Below are 24,972 nucleotides of genomic sequence, written 5' to 3' on the forward strand. Positions count from 1 at the left end.
GTACTCAGAATGATAAATTGTTTCCAAAAAGCATCATCCTTCCTGTTTCTGATTTCCTGCTGGTTGCTTTTTATGAGCTGCATACCTTTCAAGAAGCCGACATCATTCAGCTTCTTGTTTCATATGAATACAAGTATGGATAGGTCCTGGGATCGTCTGCTGAGCAGGATTCTACCACCTTCACGCCAAGCTCAGGAATTTATCTTAGGTTATAGGTTCCAGAAACCTGAGCCTCCTAATTAGTACGCTCACAGTGTATTACCAGAAACTGTATGCAAGCAAACCCTTTTCTAAAATGCGGTCTCTCTATAGGGAACAATGAAAGTACTTCAATTAACAGTGCTTAATGATTAAAATAAACTGTCACATGTGAATATTTTAACATGATAAAATGATTGAGGGGGAAAAAAAAACTAAGGATGATGAAGCTAATGTAACTCCGCAATAACAAATTTAGTTTTAAAAAGCATACTTTGCCAAATGAGAAGGTGCTGCGAAAGTATTCTTTGGATGGGTAAATACAGATTTCACCTTTAGTTTAAAAAAACAACAAAAAATACGAAACAAACCTTCTCAAATGTAGTGATAATGGTGCCCTACCTAATAAAAGAAGAAACTGAAGGGGTAGGGAAGATATGAAAGGAAACACATTAGCCTGAATTGATTGTTGCTGGAGTGCATTTTTATGATATTCCCCAAAAGAGACAATGAAGAAAGTTAAAAATTGAACTAATTCACAATTAAGCTGAAAGCATATACAATAAACTCTATGGCAAACCAAATAATAATTTTGTGATTTGCTAAATCTCAGGGGAGCAGATATGGAAAGAGGAAAAATAGTTACTTTATTTCAATTATCTCAGTTTAAAATATTAGGAGTGTCTATTTATAAGAGTTCATTGGAAGTGGGTTATCCTTTCATATAAAATTCTGAGGTCCATATGGGATTTTAATAATGCATAGTAGTAATACTTTATTATAACACAAAAGATATCAGTCTCTAATCTCACACAATGGTTTGCAACACAACTCAACATTCATTTCAGGAAATTAAAAAAAAATTTATTACTTCAATTACTCATTAGAGATTAAACCACAAAGTTAGTGAAGCCAAAGATAATCGAATTCAAAAGAAAGCTTAAATTAAGCAGGACACAAGTCTCATTCACACACACACACACACACACACACACACAGATTTTATTTTGGGTTTGGAGAAGACCTATACAAGTAGTGATCATGACAAATTCCATTTTGATTTTGGAATCAGGCAGTATTTCTAAAGGAAATATTAAAGTTTCTGGAACATAATTTTTTATACCAACCCTTGAAATTAAGCTGACTAGTCATACCAGTTTATAAAATCTTTGTTTCCTTCCTGAAACATTTCAAAAGTATCTAAATCACATCATGATTCAAACTTCCTCAAACTGAGTTTTCACATCCTTTCAATTAACCATGAACATCAGAAGGAAACAGGGCAAATGGAAGGGAAAAGATGAGAGAAAATATCCAAATTGATATAAAAAAAAAAAAAGAATTGAAAGCAGAATACATTTCTGTATTATTCGTGATAGGTAAACACAGTGATAAATTTCCCCACAAGAAGGCAAAAGTTAAGCTGCTATTTGGCACTATAGAATAACCACTGGTTATGCAAATAAACCTACAACATTAAATAAATTATAACTCTAGTTGACTAGTGACGTAAGTTATTTAGATATCAGAAGGATATGGACATCTTTGTCACAAACTTATCATGCAAGTCCTCAGGAGGGGGAAAGGTTTCCAAATCTTTCTCAAGCTGTTGAAGCTGCCTTCCCATCTGCTTCAAATTCTTTTCCAGCGTTTCTACAGAGACTAAAAGAAAGTATATTAAATGCCTTGAAAGGACAAAATTATAATATATAAAAGGTAAAACATTCTAGGAACATTTGTGCAAAACCTTACAATAATAAAGTAAAATTCTACTAAAGATAAATTTCACTAATTTTTTTTAAACCTTTAGATTTTCAAATGCAAAACTAAAGGAAATTTCATATTTTAAAAAAACGTAAGATGAAATCATTAGGAAATGCTCACATGAACAAACCACATTTAATAGTTTTGTTTAAAATTAGAGCCCTTGACCTCTACACTACAAAATAATCAGTCTATTCAGAAAAAGAGGAGCAAATAGAGACTCTTAAACATTAAACCCCTTTTAACACCATTTTAACATTTTTCAAAATCATGATCTCTCAAGAGGAACCATGAGTATGTGGAAAAGACAGGGAAAAGAGTGTTCTATTGTCCAAGCTAATCTATAACAGGAATGAAAAGGTATCAGAAGCTACTTAAGCAATATGTGGAACAAATGTCACATTTTCTTTACTGGTACCCTGAGCACAATCTGTGTTTATTATCTAATAACAGTTTCCCTTCCTTCACGGGGAGTTTCTCTCACAATGCACATGAAGGAACAAATGGTAGAGAGGGCACTAAGGCCCTATCAGAATGTACTGGTCACCCAGCAGGACGTTGAAGAATCACTTCCTAAAATCTATGCATAATTTTAGATGACATCAAGGAAAAAAAATTAACAATATATAAAGATATAGTGACCCAAACCAAATTTGGGGTTCAGATGAATTTTGGCTAAAACTTTTTTTCTTTTACTTCCCACTACTGAGAACTATATGAAATAATGTTTAAAAATGCATATACTAATTCTAAGTACACTACCACGTTTAGGCTTCCAATTAATCCTGAGGAATGGATACAAGTCAGGTTTCAACTGTAAGAGTGGGAATACCTTTGAAAGCAACCTAATGGCCCAATAAAATGGGACTGAGTTAAATATATATATATATTTACAGTCTTGGTTCAATAAAATGGAATAGAAGGGAAGCATGAAAAACAATGCTGCGTAAGAACATGGAGTTTTGTTTTTTAAACTAGCTGTATACAAAATAACATTTGCTATTCTAACATATTAATAGCTGTTAATAAAACCTTAACATACTTTGTTGTAAAATCAATTAGCAGGCTAATTTTCAGATACAATTTTTTTTTTTTTTTTTTTGAGAGAGAGCGTGCATGCACACATACATGAGCAGAGGGCTGGGGGAAGGGCAGGGAGCCTAATCTCAGGACTCCGAGACCATGACCTGAGACGAAATCAAGAGTCAGATGCTTAGCTGACTGAGCCACCCAGGCGCCAATGTTCAACGAGGCCAACGAATGAACTTTTCAGAGAGCCGCATATAGTAGTTGTCGGCGCCCAGAGTGATGATATTTTAACCTCTGGCTCCCACTGTAGTGAAGCCATTTTGAAGTTATATTAGGTGCATATCTTATCATTAATTTTGTGCTACTCATGTTTTCCCTGTCAGCCTTACATTTAAGACAATAACACACAAAAAAAGAGTACATAAAATATTTCTATCAGCATTTAGTGCATTAATTATTTCAATTTACTTAACTCAAGTGCCCAAATCTCGCTGTACTTTGCTCATGATGGTAACACATGGTTCCTATGCTATGCTCTTTCAGTTTTAAGTCTGTTTGTCAATTATTCACAACCAAGACATCTATTTAATTAGGCCTGGGGTGTTTCATTTACTCTTCTCATTTCCAATTTTTTTCTTTGTTTCTTTCAAAGTTCTCTATCTGCACTACAAGAGATTCCCTTTGCTCTCCTAGTCTATTTGATCTCTTGCCTAATATTTCATTAGCATTTCCTCTATCATTTAAGAAATCTTACAGGTGGTTCACTTTTATACTTCCTGAAACTGTGAAACTTCTCATTAAATAAATACAAGTTCAAAAACACATAAAATCATTTTGAGTGAATATGTGCTCAGAAGAGTTTATAAGCTGTACAGCCACTTTATGCTGTAAATCAGGTTCAAAACAAGCCTATTAGGATAATATTAGTGAAAGTCGTAATGGTAGTAGTAGGGATAACAGTAGCAGTGGCTAGAATGTACCAAGTATCCTGAGGTCCTGTCTTCTGCATCTTCCATTAATATTTTCAAAGATTTATTTATTTATGAGAGAGAGAGAGAGAAATGCAGAGGGAGAGGGAGAAGCAGGCTCCTGGCTGAGCAGGGAGCCCGATGCGGGGCTCTATCCCAGGACCCTGGGATCATGACCTGAACCGAAGGCCGACGCTTAACCAACTGAGCCACCCAGGCGCCCTGGATCTTCCATTAATTTTTAAAATCCTCACAAGATAATCATGAAATAGATATTGCTATTATCCCATTTTACAGATAACAAAAGTAGAGTTGAGTGAGTAAAAGTCAAACTAAAAGTAGTGAGGTCAGAATTCGACCTCAGGCAATTAAATTCCAGACTTAATTTTTAACTGTTTTGCTCTACAGAATAGATTTTATTTTTACAACTGCTACCTATCTATAACAGTGTTTAAGTACATAGATGTGGCTTTCACACAATGACTGTCTTTTTGTATAATCTTGCCTCATCCAGTTGTAAGTAATCCACATATGGCCAGACTCAGGGGACTAGATGTAAGCATTCTGGACGGATGGCTGGATGACAGATAGACATGCTACCTTATTTTTTAAATGAAACTTCATGTGTTAATACACCGTGGAACAAAACCACATGCTTAAAATACTGTTAGTCCACTAATCCAATTTATTATACATACACATCATATTTGGGAAATATCTACAGAAAGGACAAATAAAAGTTCAAGGGACTCCAATGTAACAAAAAGCACAAGGCAAATACTGGGAAGGAACACAGTTGGATTTTTTTTTTTTCTGACACCCAATACAACGTTCCGATACCTATCAATTCTCCGATTCACGGACACCAATTGGGTAGTCTTCCACTTCAATTCTGACACTAAGTACCTGGAGTTAATGCAGAGCCCATGGAGTTTAAGGCCTCAGCCCCACGAGACTCACTTCAGAAGACAATCACAAGACCCAGGGACCACCCATAACCCACACTTTTGACTAACTGGTTACAGAGTCAGGGGTTTCCATGCCCCTCCCCCCACTTATTTTCCATCATTTAATGTTTTCCAGAACTCAGGAAAGCACTATACCTGCTATTACAGTTTTATTATAAAGGATGCAATTCAGGAACAGCCAAAGGGAAGCTATGCATACAACAAAGAATGGGGGTGGGGAGATGGTAAAGAGTTCCCATGGCTTCTATGAATATACCCCAGCCTCCTCGGCCTCATTGTTTCAGAGCTCTTCCTGAAGCTTCATGACACAGCATGACATCAAATCAGCTGTCACTGGTGACTCAACTCTATCTCCAGCCCCTTTCCCCTCTCCCTGGAGGTCAGAGGGTAGGCTGATAATTCTAACCCTCTAATCACATGCTTGTTGCCTCTGGTGACCAGACTCCCATCTGGGAGCTATCTAGGTTCCTCCTCCCCCACCCCCACCTGCCTGAGTCATCTCATTAGCATACAAAACACACTTTTATCACTTAAGAAATTCTAGAGGTTTTAGGAGCTCTATACCAGGAAACTGGAAAATGACCAAATACATATTTCTAATATACCACACGGATATACAGAAGTACATGTCTGGAGAGAAGGCAGAACTTCAGTACCTGTGAGGAGGTGTAAAAATAAATAAATAAATAAATTTTTGATTCATGACTTGTGTTGCTCAGAAGGGTTTAACAACCTGGGCCGCCCCCAGAAGAGCCAGCTGCTCGTCACTGAACACAGAGCCATCCCCGTGAGTGATGAGCACTTCCCAGGGCGATGAGAGAAAGGCTTAAGAAAGAAGCCTGTATGAAGTGATCCTGTGAGCCTTTTCCAATTCTTTGTTACCCAATGGGTCAGAAACTATATTCTACTAACATTGTGATTTGAAGCAATTTCTCACTGGCTTAATTTCCACATCAGTGAAATGGGAAGAATCCTACCTCTTATTTTTACCTCTTAGGCATTTCATAAAAGATCAAATGCTGTAACATAGGAGAAGGAATTTTTTTAAAGACAGTGCACGATGCACTGTTATTCTTAGCTCTCTATAAGAAATGAAGAGCTTAAAGGCTGAAAGAAGTAATAGCGGACTCAAAGAAAAAGTAAAAAGCATCATCATCAGGCCAGGAACAGTGTTGTAGAAGTCAGTCTAAAAAGAAAAGTTGCTAATTTCAAGAACAAAATATTAGGACTGTTTGGGGCATATTCAAACATTTAACATTGATGTGATAAAAAGTAAGCAAATGGTCTCTAAAAATGCTTCTTGAAGCTACTCTACAGATGGAAACCCCACTAAGCCATTATTTATGCTTCATCAGCAGTCTCTGGTTACATTATTTGTACATTTAAGTGTAAGTGACCAACTTTCACTGGTTTTTAACTAAAGACCACAGCACACTTGGAAGAGAGAAAGAAGGATGTGAGCAAACTGTAGGCTAATAATGCTTGGGCCATCCAATGGGTAAAACTAAAGAATATATAAGAATTTCTTTAGTGTCTTTCTTTTTCAGCAATTCTACTTCCACAGAGAAATCCTTTAAACATCTTCAAATATAATTTTAACCACACTGTTTGTGTCAAGTTCTTTGAGGTCAGTGATTATATATATTTTTTTATATTAGAAATCCCAACTACAGCAGAGTTTTAAATTGTACATCCTCAAAGAAGTGTTAATTTACTGGTGTCCCTGTATGTGACCTGTGTATGAATTTTATCTTTCAACACTGTCACAGTCCTCGACTAAGAAATTAATCTTATTTTTGTATTCCTTTCCATTATTTGGAAGTAACAAAACACAGCCATCATCAAACAGAGTTGACTAGATTATTTTAAGGGCAATTTCCACTTTTTCATTTTACTCGGTTAATATTCATTCAAATGGGATGTCTCTCAGTCACCTCAAATATCACGTGTGCCACTGCCCATCTGCAATCTCCACACCCAGGCAGAACCAGGAATTGTGTTTCCTGTGGTAGAAACCTGCTAGTCTTTACCCTTCCCTCTCCTGCAACCCTCAGATCCAATCATGACATCACTGGCATTTCATTTGGCAAACAGTTCTTAATTTCTTGCTCATGGGAGCACCATTCAAGTGATCGGGATCTTTATCTCTTCTCTGATCTCCGGTCTCCTTTTTTCTTCAGTGCCTTCTCCACACTGCACTTAGGAGTTTCCAGACAAACACCAATTTAAAGATGGCTTCAAGCTAGCCAATAAACTGGTTTCATGACAACATCTGAGCTCCACCCACAAGCTGGCTTGACTATTTCATGTTCTGCTATGCTTTACTCTCAGAGCAACATCCTGCTTGTAGTTTCCGTCCCCCAACCCCCTCTTCATCCACTCTGTGGGTACTGACCCTGGAAAAAATATGTCTATTTGCCTTGTCCACTGTTCCTCGATCATTCCCACTCATACCTAAAATAACAAGAGTCAAAAACTCTAGCTAGTCCCCCTAGTGAGGTGTCCTCCCCACCCATCATACCAGGTAATTATCTCTATCTTTGCAATTACTACACTCTATTACTTTTATCTTTGTGTGTGCCTTCCTCTCCCAAATGACTACGAATCCTTGAGGGAAGATACCGTATTTATTTTTGTATCTTCAGTTACATAACACACTGCAGACACTCAAATATTTGCTGAAGGAATGGATTTTGGATTTAGCTTTAATCTCGTGAGGTTAATAGAGTAAATATCTCAAACCTTAAAATCCAACACACAGATTTGTCTTCAAGTGCCTTGTCATTATGATAATTATGCATTAGAGGTGTTAAGTATAAAAGTTAAAAGTCACAACCATAAATACTTAAGTTTAAAGTAATCATGAATATAGGCTTTCTGTAATGCGATGGCCTCCACCATTTACTAAGATTTCAAGAAAGGAGAGTAGAAATTACATACATTTAAGTAATTTTTACAATTAAATAACAATCCTCTATGAATATCTCCTGGAGATGCTGGTTATTATTTTATAACAAGCATCCTAAGAAGTGTCACATTGATTCTTACCTATCATGATGCATTCCAGGGAAAATGATTTCTTTAAAGAAGGCTTACACAACTTATTACCATAAAAACAATTCAAACATTCAACCTAAATGAACCTTCCTGTGCTCACAAACACAGTCGTTTTGTGAGGGCAACAAACTAGGCTAGAGCATACAGGCTCCCAAGCAAATAAAGGTATTTTATAAAATTCTAAGAATATTTTATAAATGCGAGTTAAAAAAACAATAAATTGGATGGACAAGATGGACAAAAACTCAGCAGCATTTTAAAAACCTCCACATTAAGTAGGCCTCTAACAAAATCTAAGTTCTGGAATAGCATTATGAAACCCATGATTATTTTGAAAAGGTATAAAACTGAAGCAAGAGGACAGAAAAGCACAAACTCAAAATAAATCGCAGCTCGGTATGCACCAGGCAAAGGTAAATCGAAAGCAGCAGTGGGAAACGAGTAGCCAGTTATCCTCACCAAGCACTGGCCTTCCTCTGCTCAGCTTTCCTTCCATCCCATTGTTCTGATTCTTAATGGGACCTGTTATAATAAATTGTCCTAACTTGCATTCCCTAATTTACTGTACTATGTACAATGAGAGTTTTGTGGTTATTTTATTTTTTTAACATCATGCTGCAAGAGAATGGCCTATGTCTGCTCTGGGAGCTGGAAGGAGGTAAGGTGGAAGGCAAGCAGAGGTGAGGCTGAATGGCCCAGTGAAAGGGCTCCCTCACGTCAGTTCTGCTGAACCCTCCTCCTCCCCCACTCTCTGCTCGGGGGGAGAGAAGCAGCCTTGTCCTCCACAACCATGAAGAGAATGTTAAAGGTCAGTCAGCTTTTTAGACACCAGTAGTAGTGGTACAAACAAATCTCTTTCATAAACCATGTTTACCTATAATAATTTGAAAATTCCTTCTTGCAAATAAGATGTTCAAGAACACGGTAAATATGACACAAAAGAGGTCCGTCATAGAGACGTCTGTCACAGTATTCAAAACGTTCCCTCAGGATAATGGTTTTGTGTGCCTGTGTATGGGAGGGAGATGGTACCACTTTTACTGTGTCCTATGGTAAATATGAAGTATAGATTGGATGCTGTGCAAATTATAAGACAAACTTTCACATAGGACTACGAGAGACCACGCAGCCTAGCATGTCCTAGACTGTGTATCTCTAGACCTGAAAAATTGTAAATTTTTTCTCCGGCCTGTATCCTCCCCCTAAATGCCAACTGCCTATTAAACATGTTTCCTTAATATTTCATAGGCTTCTTAAACTCACATTTCCAAATTGGGACTCATCTTCCTCCTTGAACCTGCATCTACATCTCAGTGAACAATTGGTGTGGTGACTCCTCTTTCTCTCATACCCAACACACCCACTCATAAAGTCCTGTTGGTTCTACCTTCAAAATCGAAATACTTCCCACCGCTGTTGCTACCTCCTTCTCGTTCCAGCCAACATGCTTTCCTCTCTGGATGATTATTACAGCCTCTGAGTAGCTTCACTGCTTCTGCCATTGTTCTGGATTTTTCCCCAGGACAGCAGCCAAAGCAATCCTTTGAAAATACAAGTCAGATGCCACTCTTCTGGCCTGAAAACTTTCTAATGGCTCCCCATCTCAGAGTAAAGTCAAAATCTGTCTAATGATGAATCCTGTCCTATAGAATCTGTGACCTTTCTGACCTCATCTCCTCGCATATCTTCCCTCTGTTCCAGTCTCACTTGCCTATCTTGGGACTTCTACATGGCTCTGCTCTCTGCCTAAAGGGCTTCTCTCAGACACCCAAATTGCTTTGCCTCCTCCTCCCACCTCCTTCACATCTTTTCACAAAGGCCACCTTCTCTATGGGGCCTTCTCTGATCACTCAACCTTAACTGTGGGAAAAACAAAACAAAACTCTGCCCCGGAATGCCAGAACTAACCATCTGACATACTGTACATGGACTTCTTCCTTTGGCAGATGTTCCATAAAACGTGAACTTCAAGAGAGCAGATACTTTTCTTTTGTGCTCACGGCTCTATCCAGGCTTCCAAATTTTGCCTGGACAAAAGGAGGCACTTGTGAGATGGCTCGTAAAATAATGAATGAGTCCATATAATTTAGGCCACTGTTTCATTTTTTCACTGTCAAAGTCAGGTCTGATCCTTACTGATGCAAGTGCCTAGCACCTTGTTTGCTACACAGTGAGAATTCAATAAACTTTTTGGAAAGATTTCTTTCCTTATGGGGTCAAAACATACCCAAAACTATTAATGAGCACTAGTACTTTTTTCCTTAAAATTCACAGTTTGACAGACAACTGCTGAGAAACTGTCCTAACAGTGACAGTAGTTTCACTGCTGATCAATTTTAAATCTATACTTGAAGATGACCTTTTCTGAGGGGAGGGGGGAAGATTATCCAGAACATATTTTCTTTAGGTTTTTCTATGCAGGCAAATAAATATCTTTTTCGACGTTCCTATCACTTGTATCATTTATCTTAAGTGTTCATTCGTATTTCCTATTTTCATATGGAAATGGAAAACATTTCCAAGTAACTAATTCCTTAATAATTCCGGGCTGGTAAATTTGTTTTTTAAATAACATGCAAACATTTCCAGAAAAAAATAAGCTCCAAGTTGTTGAAGAGTGGTTGGACCCTAGCTACTTTTTACAGCTTAATAGAAGACCTCTTTCAAAAGAAATCTTTTTATCAAAGTTCAAAACAGGAAATAAAAATAGTGACTCAGGCTGAAGCAGAGGAAGGAAAATAGAACTCACTTTCCAAATTCCATTTCCCTATGCTAGTAGGCTCAACCAGTGAAAATGCATTGTGTTGTGCATTTAAGATTGTGCAATTTCCTATATGTATATCATTCTTTAATTTTTAGAAAAGTAAATAAATTTTTCAGCAACATCGATCTATGAAATCCTAAAGTTTGCATAAGTTTCAGGCAAGACACAGTTGGGACCTGTTCAAATAACTATTGAGAATACGTGTTAAAATTACATAATCATATTATTCACAGAGACTCATGTTTATCTGCATCATTAATGATAGAATAGGCAGATGTGTGTCAATAAAAAATAATCACTGAAAAACAACAGCTAAATTACAGAAAATATAGAGAATATTTACAAAGTCCTTATGGTGTGCTATTCAATCTTTATAGCTATTTGCATGTATTAACCTATAACTTCATAACAAACCTCTGAATTAAGTACAACTATTATCCCCATTTTACAGGTAAGAACACGGAGTCCCAGTGGGGCTAAGGAACTCATCCAAGGTTATATACCTCTAGCAATGGACAGAGCTAGGGTTTGAACCCCAGTTGTCTAACTTCAGAGTCTGTGAACCCCAGTTGTCTAACTTCAGCTTCCTCCATAATGCAACGTCTCCATAATCTAAATGGGGATCACATTTTTTATTTTGCCCACTGAAATTATTTATTGGAGTTATTGTAATTGTCACTACTTATTAATAAAAATTCCTTACATTCAGAGGCATATGATGGATTTCAGTTTTAATTGCTTTAGCATTTGCATGTGATGATGAAAGAAAAGGGTATTTCATAAGCTCATCAACAATAACCCTAAACACCAAAACATTTCACAACATAATGCTAGCTGCCGTCCATATACATGTCTATCTGTGTAACTGCGCTTCACCATTTCATGACACTCAGAGAGAATGGTGCTACTTCCATGCAGTTCTGGGAGTGAGGACAAGGATGAGTACAGGGAGTTGAATAGTATCCCTCCCACCCCCCAGATCCATGGCCACAAAGCACTTCAGCATGTGGCTTATTCGGCAATAGGATCTTCGCACAGGGAATCAGTTGAGGATCTTGAGATGAAATCGCCCTGGATTTAGGGTGCCCTTAAATCAAATGACTCGTGTCTTTACAAAGAGAGGCAAGAGCCAGAGACACGGAGGAGAAGAGAGCGCCAAGGGTTGCTGGCAGCCACCAGAAGCTAAGAGAGAGGCTCGGGATGGCTCCTCCCTGACAGGCTTCAGAAGGAACCCATCCTACCAACACCTGGATTTCAGACGTCTGTATTCCTGAATGATTCGAGCATAAATTCATATGCCTCTGCTGTTTAAATGAGCCTAGCGTGTGCTCATTGGTACGGCAGCCCTACGAAGCCCCTGCGACTATTATTTCAGGACTCTGCCAGCCTCCCACAGCCTGGTTTCCGGGCAGCAGCTGACAGTTTCACCTGCGGCACTGGAGCCACCCCATGGCTCTGCACCCAACTGGCCACATGGGTGAGCAGTGACATTCAGCAGACTGCCGTGACGGAGCACGTTCCATCCACTGCCTAGGCGTCCTCAGACTGCACAGATTTGTCACGGTAAGCTATGCTTCAGAATGCTCTCATTCCGAAATTTCCTTTCATCCACCTTGCTTATAATTTCCCACTTCCTGTTGCAGCACTGAGCAGCCGTAAATACTGCTTTGCGGCCAGCCATCCAGGAGAGCTTGGAGACCTTGCTTGTCACTGTTGCTCCTGTCCTGTGACTTGATGTCCTGTGAGTTGATGTGAGCTACGGCTCATAGGTGACACTGAGAGAACTGTTCCAGTAGCTATTTCAAATGTGTAGCTGGCCCCAAATCTGCAAACACTGTAAACTGTTAGTTTCTTGAAAAGATTAATGCTGTATTGATGCCACTTTCAGTCTGCTAACCTCCAAAAAGATATAGAGGTCTTCCTGATGTGTTTTTCTTCTTCATCATCATCTATCAGCCCCAGCAGCAGCCGATTCAGGAAATGTTCTCAGCTCAGTATCTCAAAAAGCAATCTTTCGCTGGACGTGTAGTTCCTCCATGCCTAGTGTTCTTCCACATCAGTCTATAGAATCCTCAATCCTTCGAGGGACTTTGGCCATGGTCTTTCTACATTCCATTATGCTGCTTTTCAAAATAGTTTATATTTGCACAGAGCAACAGCACAATACAAACTTACATGCAAGTCTCCGATATAAACTTTTGATGCCAACTCTATCTAGATAATCCCTGGACATTAACTGGGAGAATTTAAATAAAATGCCACTCATCAGACAACTTGCACCTTGTGGCCCCTTACCAGCACACTGAGCTCACAGTACACTACATATATTTTTCATATATCTTGCAATTACCTTGTGAATGACCCAGTTATATTTCATCCTACCTTTTTATGTTAAAAGTGTTCACTTGAACAGAAAATTTTTACAAATATTGCCCTTTTAATACTATATGCAAACCTATATGTGAATTACATTTTAAAAATAAATTTATCTTTTATTATACTGGGCTGGTAGTGACATTAAAATTATTCTACAATTCCTAAGAATACTTATTAGATCAGTACAGATTATCCAATTAGATCACTGAGACCTAACTACACAGAAGTCATAAAGTAGCTTCCCAGACATAACTTGTTACTCTACCATCTAGCTGCAGAATCATGTTACACAGGTAAGAGATAGCAAATGTTTTCACTATTTCTACAGGATAATGCAAAAAGAAGTACAACCATCCATCCACACCTCCCTTTCAGAAAAGAGTCAACAGATAATTCAGAGTGTTACTAGCCTTTATTGGCTACTTGCTTATAATAAAATTGCAACTATTAAAGTAGCAAAACAGAGGTAGGTGGCAAAGAAATATACAGAGGGATGCAGTGAGTAAAAGAAAAGACCGAACAAAAACTTAATATACCAGCGTAAACAAATGTATTCTAGAATAAAATCTAGGAGATACCATAGATCTAACCCTGAAATTAAATGTGAATATTCATGAATATATTTATTTAGATTGCCTCAATTATTTCCTTATTATATGTAGCATTCATGTCGTGTCTATTCAAAAAAGGAATTGAGAGGCGCCTGGGTGGCTCGGTCGTTAAGTGTCTGCCTTCGGCTCAGGTCATGGTCCCAGGGTCCTGAGATCGAGCCCCATATTGGGTTCCCTGCTCCACAGAAAGCCTGCTTCTCCTCTCCCACTCCCCCTGCTTGTGTTCCCTCTCTCGCTGTGTCTCTGTCAAATAAATAAACTCTAAAAAAAAAAAAAGGAATTGAGACATACTTGTAATTACATAAAATCATGTGATAATTCACGGTTTGTACAAGAACCTTTGATACCCCGAAATTGCTTACTAGTGAACACCTAACACAGCAGGTCTACGACTGTTTCTTTAAGTGATCTGATCAAGTAAAACATCATTCCGCAAATGCTACTCTATTCTACAGCCAAAAAGCTGTAAGCAAGAAAAGTGCCTTAAGTTATTCTATTAGTGTGCTAGGGCCGCATCACAAATGCCACGGGCTGGGTGGCTTAAACAACAGAAACTTCATTCCTCCCAGTTCTGGAGTCTAAGATCAAGGTGTCAGTAGATTTAGTTTCTTTTGAAGCAAGAAGACGGCCTTGGCTTGCAGATGGCCGCCTTCTCGTTGTGTCCTCACATCGTCGGTCTATGTGCATGCAAACCCCTGGTGTCTATCTGTCCAAATATCCTCCTCTTATAAGGAGACAATTCACACTGGATTAGGGCCTACTCTAAGAGCCTCATTTTACATAATCACCTCTTTAAACACCTATCTCCACATTCAATCACAATTTGAGATACTATGGATTAAGGCTTCCACATATGAAGGGCTTGGACACAGGGGGACAGAATTCAGCTCCTACCAGTGCCCTTTATTGACAATTCAATTAAAACAATACCCTACATGGTTGTCGTCTCTAAATTATTTTATTATAAATGCCCCCTCCGTGTTCTTTCAAATGATTTCACTATATTGGCAGAAATGTACACAAATGAGTATTTTCATGAAATTCTAATATCTTACAGTTGATTTGAAATACCAGATGAATTATTTATCTCACAAAATCGTGAAGCCCCAACCTATGACCTCCCTAACATAATGTTATTTATGTTAAGTCTGTTGCACAATGAATATTTTTATGTATTTACAGTACACACTTAATGTCTAAAACGCAATTGAATTAATAACTAATCCTGAACATTCAAAATATATACATCAAACTAATAAATTTTAATTGGCATTTTTAGAAGTGTATAGTATAAGAAGGTTAATGGGAGCCTTTGAAAATGCTTTCTGCTTGTTAGAGCAGATGAATTTGAAATTTCAAACACTATACATTTCCAGGTGGCAGCCACCTGGAAATGAAGTGTTCTAAGTGCTCACAGTAGGTGAATAAAAGATAAACATTTGGTATTTAGTAAACCATTTATCATAAAATGTTGGAAAGTCACAAGGCACTGGAATTGGAGATGTATCTGAGTAGACAAATATCTGGGTCAGACCAAGGAGTTACTAACTAAAAGCAAACAAACAGTCTTAAAAGCAGAGATGTCAATAAAATGGAGGACAAATATCAAATGTAAGATATCAAAGAAAATGCTCCCAAAAGCTGAACATGTGGAAATGGGGACACCTGGGTGGCTCATTCGGTTAAGCGTCTGCCTTCGGCTCAGGTCATGATCCCGAGGTCTTGGGATCGAGTCCCGCATCAGGCTCCCTGCTCAGGGGGGAGTCCACTTCTCCCTCTCCCCCTACTCCTATTCTCTCTCTCACTCTCTCTTGTGTGTGCACTCTCTCTCCCTCAAATAAATAAGATCTTTAAAACATTTAAAAAAATTTAAAAAATAAACATGTGGAAATGGAAAAAAGTGAACAACATTAGAAATGCGGAATCAGGGCGCCTGGGTGGCTCAGTTGGTTAAGCGACTGCCTTCGGCTCAGGTCATGATCCTGGAGTCCCGGGATCGAGTCCTGCATCGGGCTCCCTGCTCAGCAGGGAGTCTGCTTCTCCCTCTCCCGCTCCCCCCTCTTGTGCTCTTTCTCTCTCTCACTCTCTCTCTCAAATAAATAAAATCTTAAAAAAAAAAAAAAAAAGAAATGCGGAATCATTAAATGCACTCTGACAATACCCTGAAGGCAGCCCATTCTCTAGAAGTGAATTCCATCTCCAGCAGTTCCAGGAATAGTCTCTACTCTAGACTCTGAGTTCTTAGATAGTGGTCAAAGATTTTCTGGAAAACATATGAATTTATCCTTAAGGAAAGAGTAGAGCACACTGAAACTCCCTGGAACAACCAGGAAAAAAGCACTAGAGGGAAGGTGACATTTACTACAAGTTGCTCGATGAAGGAGGGAATGAGGCAACATTCTAGGCCACTTCCCATAGACTAAACTTAGAATCTACCACACGACTCGCAGTTGACGTGCTGAAGGCTGTAAAGAGACAAGGCAAATGAGAAGAGGAAAATCAAAAGAAAGGGTGTTAGGAAGGATTTTCTCAAGTAAATAAAACTTGGGAAGGAGCGGTTACGGGTGTAGGAATTAAGAGCCGCATTTTATGGCACACTGTGATCTATGCGTGTGGTGTGGCCGAAGATGGCAAGTTCGCTGTTGGATATACAAGTGTGGAGCTTGGAAGGGAAGACTGGGGTGCAAATTTGTAAGTCATTAACGGAATGATGGTATGTAAGCCCTTGGAAACTGAAGAGATCACCTAAGGAGTTATGGGAAGAAAGGAAAAGAAGGGCTCTGTATTAGGCTAATAACACCGGCTGCAACAAAGCTGCATCGAAGGAGAGGAGGAAGTAAAGGATCCTGAGAATGTAAGAGGAGCCAGTTAGGACAGGAGCCAGATGCCAGTGCAGTCATCTGGGTCGCCACCAAGACACAGAAACTAAACCTTGGACCAGCAGCAAGACAAGGGCACAGTTTCTGACACTGAGTAATCACACAACACCTGCTTATCAAATGAAGAAGTGAGTTACAGACTGGACTTGCATGGCATTCCTAGAATTTAGACTATCTAGGGAAGAAGAGAAATATATGGCAGAGATCCAAGAACCCTAAAAGAGACAGGGCTGAACAAGGTGACATTATAAACTTACCTTGGTTTTACTTTAATACACTCCCCAAACCCCCACAGTTTTGTCATATTTTCTACTCATTAATAAAAAACCATTCCAAGTTAATAATGAAGCTGGTTATTGTGAAATAATCAATAAAACTTTCACAGATTAGAGTCCATTAACTTCAACTGTGTAGACAAGAGAACAATGTATTCAACCCTTCAAAGACCGGGAAAAAAAAAAAAAGAAATATTGCAATACAATAATGACCCAAAATATTTTCACTGAAATACAACAAAAAAGCTGTAAGCCACTATCTCTTGGAAAAGCAGCAGCCCTAATGAAGTAGATTTTTGAAAATTGTCATACGGGTAAGCTCATTAGTTGCAATGAAAGATCCCCCTGCTGATCCACGAGGACTTAATGGCCAGGATTTTGTTATGTCTCAAAAACAAAGGTGCTTTTTAATTCATGTGATAGCTCACCGAGGAGACTTCAAATATGGAAACTTTTAAATGATGATATATAATATAAAAGCACTGAAATTTTCCAAAGCAAACATAGACTTCATCCAAAACTATTACATTCATTCCGCTAAAATCTCGTTCATTATTGATAATAGGGTAATAAAATCACACGAAGAAATTATGCTCGACAATCACCTACACTATATAAAAATATCTATATCCATCTATACCCATGTATATCTATCTATATATCTATCTATATCTATATTTATATATATATATAATATATATATCTCGATGATGGCTTTTTTGTTTCAAATATTTAGTTGGCTGCTTCCAGTGAAACACATTCATGCTATCTGCAGACCTATACACATATGCATGCCTCCACTCTAATAGATGGAAATGAAAAACCTCCAAGGCCCTAGAATGCCCTGGTAGAAACATTAAAAAAGAAAACAAACAGAAGTATCTAATTACCAAGCTACAACTCTTCAAGCCCTTATCAAAGTTAGTTTTCAAAAGCAAAATAATACTTATACAGAATTTTAAGTACAATCAAGTAAGTCAAAATAGATAAATGATATTTTAAAAACTTAATTTAGAGCACCACTGCTGGAAAATAAATTCTATACTAAAACGTACATCTGAAAGAGAAGTATGTTCCAGCTCACTGTTCAATTTTAGAACCAGGAGGAAAGGATGGTGAAGTGGTCAGGAATGCAAACTGTTATTATCATAAAATGCTTGCACGGATTTAATTCTTCCCAAAGACCTAATGTTGATATAAGCTATAGCTCTACTCAGCTATCTTTTCTCCAGAAAAAGAACTCGCTCTATATTTCACGGCATTATGCACAACTTTTTCATCTACTATTCTTTTACTTATCATGCTTACCATTCATCACTTTCAATTCTCTTTTGGCCTGTTTACTTAATTTTTATTTCAAAATTTCCAAAATCTCATTTTAGGGAAGTTACCTTCCCTGAATTAATGAATCAATCACTTAAAAGCATTTTGAATATCACTGAGTTATTTTTAATATTTTTTTTCCTCCGTGTACTTTTGCCCTATCTCATTGTTTAATATAAGAGAATAATTATTTTCCCTTCTTAAATTCCATTAAAACACTTACACCCATATGTATATATATATATATACATATGGTCATTATCTTCTTATACCAAGGACATTCTTAGGTAGCACAAGGACAAAGTAAGTAATTCCAACATCATTACAACATTAGCATGCAGGAGCAAAAAGTGAAGTAAAAAGCTTATTTTTGGTCTTAAAAATCCAGACTAATTTCTAACTCTCCTCCACCCCCCACCACCTCAACAGGCTGTATGAGATATGTACTTCGAAGAAACATACATCTCAGGAAAAACTGTCAAAGAACATCTCATCCAATCACATTACCATTCTGCAGATAGAGTGTTACAAGAAGAAGTTTTACAGAAGAAACAAAGGGAGTAGAAAATGACAAAGGTGACTTTTTTTTAAGAAGGAATATTCACTAAAATGGAGGGGGGTGAAGTTATTCTTAAGTTGACAAATTCCAATTTTAGGAAGACAATAAACAACAAACAACACAAAAATAGTCTGACATTTCTAACGCCCAGTTTTCAACACAATGACAATACAGGTATCTCGCCATTTCAAATGAGTTGTCTTCCAAGAAGCATGTATGCATATATTCATAGAAATGTGTATTCATAAATTGGTGGTTGGAGCAAGTAAAACTTTTTCATAGAATAGGCTATATAAATAAAAACTGGATTCTTCAAGTGGTCAAAATCTGCCCTTAAATCATATTATAACCAACTATTAATAACAGGTCCTATCCTATCCTGACCCTTTGCAACCTGATCTAAACCCAGTGGGGACAGAAGTAGGTGAGACATCCAGGCATTAGAAAGGACTGAAGGGAATTTCTGGCAGTTTGGCCTCTACTAAGACAAAGAATGCAGTCTCTACCTTCAGTGTGGGTAGAGACAGATTTAGAACTTAGGCCAACTGGGGACACTGATTACTGGGGCTTGGCCCAGACACAATGATTGTCCCCAAGTGAAGGACACTGACTCAAGTGAGGGTTACCATGGCTACAGTAGAGGCAGCTGAGCAGCAGAGGGTGGGGCTGGGCAGGTATTCATAAGGCTTAACTACATAACTACATATTTTTTATATTTTTATAAACATATTTAAAACACTGTGGCAAAGTAGCAAGTTTGTTCAAATAAAAGGCATTTTCTGTCTTGACGTACTAAATGAAGACTCAGAGCAGTGAAATGTTTTCTATAAAAGCACAAACCTTTACTGGCTTTGTCTAAATGTTCCAAATCATCCACAAAATTCAGGATATCAGGGTACTTCTCTTCACATACTTCCACCAGAAAATGAAGTAGTGTTGTTTTCTGATCTGCTGATTTTGTGTCCTTTAGCTAGATAGGATGAGAGGGAGAAAAAAAACAGTAAAAAATATTTTGGTAATCTGCCTACTTACCTAATGTTAATACTGTATTTTGTAGGTAAGAAGTAAATGAATTGTAAAATTAGTTAATTCTATTTTTGAATTGCAAACGTTTAAGTACTTGAAAAGCTACTCTTTAAGTATTGTTGTTTGAAGTCATTAACATTTGTTGAAAAGTATAAGCTTAATCCAATCTATTATGCAACATTTTATGGGAAAAAATACATGATAAACACTTAGGAGAAGAGAATAACCTGAAAGTCTATATAATAATAGTACTTAAAACAATCCCAGGCATCTGTGCCTTTTTAAAATTTTTTTTTTAATTTGGCACATATTTATGGAATGCCTACTAGGTGATGTAGGAGTCAGAGATGCAATAATAAATAAGACACAGAACTGTTCCTCAAGAAGCTGTTTAGTGGGGGGAAATACACACACACACACCCACACACACACACACGTACACTTACCATGGTGTGACAAACAGTAGAATAAAAATAATAACAAAGTAAGCCTCAGAGCACAGGACATCTGGAACACTGGTAGACAGGAAGTTGTATGGATTAGGGAAGGGAAGAATATTCAAAAGTGCCATACCATGAGCAGATGGAGCAATACTTGAAAAAGGCCACACTTCAGGAAGAAAACAACACATTTGAGGAGTCTGACTGACTCAGAAAAAGAAGTGTGTGTTGAGGAGGACAATAGAGAGAGTAGACAGATATAAAGCTGGGAAGACAGGAAAAGACCAGAAAACAGGAGGAAAGGTATGCCATGGATCCCTCAGAATTGGGAGTTTTTAAACTGGGTAAGAGATGATGAGACTGACAGTTTAGAAAGCTCCCTCTAGCACTGTGTGGATAAAAGACAAAAAGCAAGCAGGGAAAGAACTTAAAAACCTGAAACAACAATCCAGGCAGGAAAAGACAAGGGCCTGACAGAGGGGCCATGGAGACCCAGGTGGCACCATTAATTGAAGTAAACGGAAAGACAGAGAAACAGATTTGGGTGGGGTGCGGAGCGCAAAGAGACTGGTTTCACTTTTGAAAGATGAGTTTGAAGCTTTTAAGTAACATCCAAGTAAAAATGCTCACAAAGGATGCAGATTGATACAGGCGTAGAAAAATGTTTCTCGATCTTTTTCTTTCATTATTGCTGGCCAAAGAGCATTTTTAGGTATTTTTTTTCCTAATCATGTGCACCCATGAAATTTTAAAATCATAGGTATCCTGTATATCTGTTCATGTGCTGTATGTGTATCTATGCTTTGTACATAAAAACAGCAAGATACTTTTGCTTCCCAAGAACCAATTTTCTATCCCCTGGGGAGTGGATAAACTGTTGAGCATACCTGGCTAGAACTCAGAGGAGTATAACGGTCTAGGCCCACCAGATTGTGAGCCTTTAGCCCCCAAAGCTCAACAGTTGATCAAACGAACCCAAACAAGTACATAGAATGTATATTTTATATACAAATATATGACCTAGTTGTAATCCCAGTTCACAAGTTATTTTTTGCATGCTAAAAGCAGTTAGAATCTCTCTGTTTTCACATATATTGAGAATGTTCATCTGATTTATTAAGCTACCTTTCGATCCATAATTTCCTTCACACTATCATCTTTAATGGATAAGGCCAGAGTAAAAGTTGCAAACTTTCATATATGTAATAATTTTCTATTCTAATAGAAATTATTAGAATAGAAAATTTCTATTAATAGAAATGATGTATAACCAAGACGTAGCATAAAAGCTGTCTTTTGGTTTTGTTTTTATTTTTTAAAGCACCCTAATAGTGAACTCTTCTATCCCCTCTACCCCCGTGATAGCAATGACTGCCTGGGGAATAGCATCCCCTCTGTGGGCTCTCATCTCCCGACTGCCACTAATTACATCTACACCATGCTCCTTTCTTGTGAAACTAGATATGCAGCCTGCATGGAATGTTGATTAGCACAAGCACCATCGACCTCTAGAATTTGTAAAGCCTGGAAGGAGCTTTCCAGACTATATATGATGCAACTAAATAGTCAGCAACTGCTAGGATTAATAGATCAAGAAACTCTATGATCTAACAACAACCAACTGGATCAATCTTGGTCTTTATTCATGAGCAACAAAAATTCAGAATTAGAATTCTGGAATATAATATAGTTTATAGCATCTATCAGTTTAGTCCATGTTAAGCATACAAGTCAAACAAAGATTCAAGCTATTCAGAGACCATCACAAAGCTAGACAGTAATTCATGGAGGAGGGTGTTGGGCTGGCTGTACTACTGAAAACATTGCCTGGTTAGCAAGTAGAGTATTGGCAACAATCTAACATTAAAAAGTAGATCTACTGAATAGTAAATGGAAGCAAAATTCTCCCATCCTTTCAGAATTTGTATGTAACAGCTGTAAGACAAAAAGAAAAATCAAATTTCCAAATAAATAAGTTTCAAAGTAAACCTAATAAATGAGAAGTAGTTCAGATAAGAAACAAAGATAGCAACCAATTGTTGATAACATAGGTGTCTCATTCACAAACTGCTATGTGGCTTTAAATTCCAGGGTGGAGAATCTTCATTCAAGTCCTAACATTCTCAGGAATAAGTACACAAAGGTATTCTTCCTGCCCCAATTACTCTATTCCCTCCCTTCTTCCCCCCAAATCACTTTACAAGAAAGAATGAAGAAAAGGTCACCTTCTAAAAGCATGAATGCACAACAAAATATTTATCAACGTCTTTATCTACTTGCTCAATTTTTTTTACCACTTTTGAGAAATGTGAACAAAAAGGGCATATTCTATTTCCACTAATTACTCATATTATATATAATCAGCAACTGAGCTAGAAGAATACAGAAAGCTTGGGGGATGGTGCTAATTTTGTTGAAGGGAAATAACAGTTCACTTGAGCACACTTCTTAACGCTAACTCTTGGAAAGAAAATGAAGCTAAAATATTTGCTTTAAAAATTTGTTTAGATTTGGGGCGCCTGGGTGGCTCAGTCATTAAGAGTCTGCCTTCAGCTCAGGTCATGATCCCAGGGTCCTGGGATCGAGCCCCACATTGGGCTCCCTACTCAGTGGGAAGTCTGCTTCTCCCTCTCCCACTCCCCCTGCTTGTGTTCCCTCTCTTGCTGCCTGTCTAAATAATCTTTAAAAAAATAAAATAAAAATTTGTTTAGGTTTGAAAAATATGCTTTATTTAAATTTTAACAGACGCTGTTTGACAGGCTCCCTTTTGTTTTATTGCCAAGAGATGTATCTTGCTGGTGAGTAATCATGGCTGTTAAGGAGAATTTCTTATTTGTATATTGTTTCTTTGAGGTACATTTAATGCAGCATGGATGTCAAATAAAAAGATAGATGGAGTTTCTTCAACTGCTCTGTTCATTCCAGACAAAATAATGTTAAAAGAAGATCCTGTAATAAATCATGGCCTAGTTGTCACTCTGGAGTAGAATTCCCTTGTAGCTACAATGCAATGTTTTGAAATATTTTTAAGCTATTCAGCACAAATTTGGATGACATTTAAAGAATATTCCATTGTTTTAATCACAAGGAAAATTCGTAAAATATGAGTAAATTTTTGGTCATCCTTAGAATTCAAAGGCCCCTTACTCTTTGACCAATGACATTAAATCATAAGAATATTGCCAGATTAGTAACTCTGCTTCCATTATTGTGTTTCTATTATCTAAGTATGTATCAAAACAGCACGGACACTCTAGCTGTTGCAGACATTGCTGAACATCATAAAATGACAAAATTATGAGAATCCGTAATTGCTCCATGAACATTCTAGAAGACCCTAACTTGTGAATGGCATGAATACACTAATATTGATAATGATTAATATTAATAATCAAATTCATTTTTAATTATGAATATTAGTAATAGTCAATATTAACACCATTAACACTAATACCATTGATATTATTATAGCCACAGCTCTTATGTGGCACTTATCCCGAGACCAGGAGTAGCCATATATTTAGTGCTTAAAACACACAATATCTTTATGCGGAACTGGTATTATACGCATAACTAAGGAGGAGAAAGATTTGAGAGGTCATGCAGCATACTCCAGATCATACAGCAACTAACTGGTAAAGTCAAGGTTTAAACCCATGTCTGCGTGAATCCAAAGTTCATAACCTCACTACAAAATACAGTTCCTCTACAAAAATCTTGAGATTATTATGTGTCAAAAGAAACAAATTTCTCAAAACCACAGTGGACAAAAATGGTAGTAAGACAACAAAAGAACATCAGTGCAATTTAAAATACTGAAGCCCTATAACCTGCTAATTCTAGCCTGGAAAGCCTCTAAGAACAGATACCTTCTCCCCTGAGGTCATCTCTAGTTCTGAGAGCATGACATTCTTTCTAGTGTTTTATCCATAAATATAATAAAATGCCACCTGAATCTTATCACTCAAACAGCAAGCCTTTCAACATTGCTAGATTAGTGCTGACAAAATATTATATGAATATGGGTAGATGAAAAGACAGCTGTTAAGTTTAACCTTTAAAAGACTTGAACAAGTATATGTACTAACATCATATTCCATCTTAAATCCTATGCAGAATAAAGTGATTTGTGTACATATGAAATAGTATCTCTAAATTTAAGTTAAAGGTATTCACATAAAAATAGATGTGTTAACACATACTGTCAAAGAATATATATATATTTTTTGAAGATTTTTATTTATCTGACAGAGAGAGACACAGCGAGAGAGGGAACACAAGGAGGGGGAGTGGGGGAGGGAGAAGCAGGCTCCCCGCTGAGCAGGGAGCCCGATGCGGAGCTCGATCCCGGGACCCTGGGATCATGATCTGAGTCGAAGGCAGACGCTTAACCGACTGAGCCACCCAGGCGCCCAAAGAATATATATTTTCTCAGACAGAAGGTCAACGTGCCAGTAAAAACTCACTAGTGAAAACCACAATTATACAATGAATAATGTTTTTGATATGTGTAAACACATTAAGAAAATAATCAGCAGGGCGCCTGGGTGGCTCAGTTGGTTAAGCGACTGCCTTCGGCTCAGGTCATGATCCTGGAGTCCCTGGATCGAGTCCCGCATCGGGCTCCCTGCTCGGCAGGGAGTCTGCTTCTCCCTCTGACCCTCCCCCCTCTCATGTGCTCTCTCTCATTCTCTCTCTCTCTCAAATAAATAAATAAAATCTTTAAAAAAAAAAA

At 37.7% G+C, this 24,972-nt stretch overlaps 1 protein-coding gene across 5 annotated transcripts in view; it reads right to left on the bottom strand.

The window, feature by feature from the left end:
• DIAPH3 (diaphanous related formin 3) overlaps nt 1-24,972 on the bottom strand; it is a 485,199-nt gene that overhangs the window by 191,050 nt on the left and 269,177 nt on the right. For all 5 annotated transcript variants that reach the window (XM_081815005.1, XM_081815002.1, XM_081815001.1 and 2 more), the window contains 2 exons: nt 19,612-19,741; nt 1,735-1,860 (listed from right to left, as the gene is read on the bottom strand). In XM_081815005.1, the coding sequence (XP_081671131.1) occupies nt 1,735-1,860; nt 19,612-19,741 (256 nt within the window). The remainder of the gene's footprint in view (nt 1-1,734; nt 1,861-19,611; nt 19,742-24,972) is intronic.

This window comes from Leptonychotes weddellii, chromosome 3, assembly GCF_054177405.1.
Source record: "Leptonychotes weddellii isolate Sample4059 chromosome 3, ASM5417740v2, whole genome shotgun sequence".
Lineage (NCBI taxonomy): Eukaryota > Metazoa > Chordata > Mammalia > Carnivora > Phocidae > Leptonychotes > Leptonychotes weddellii.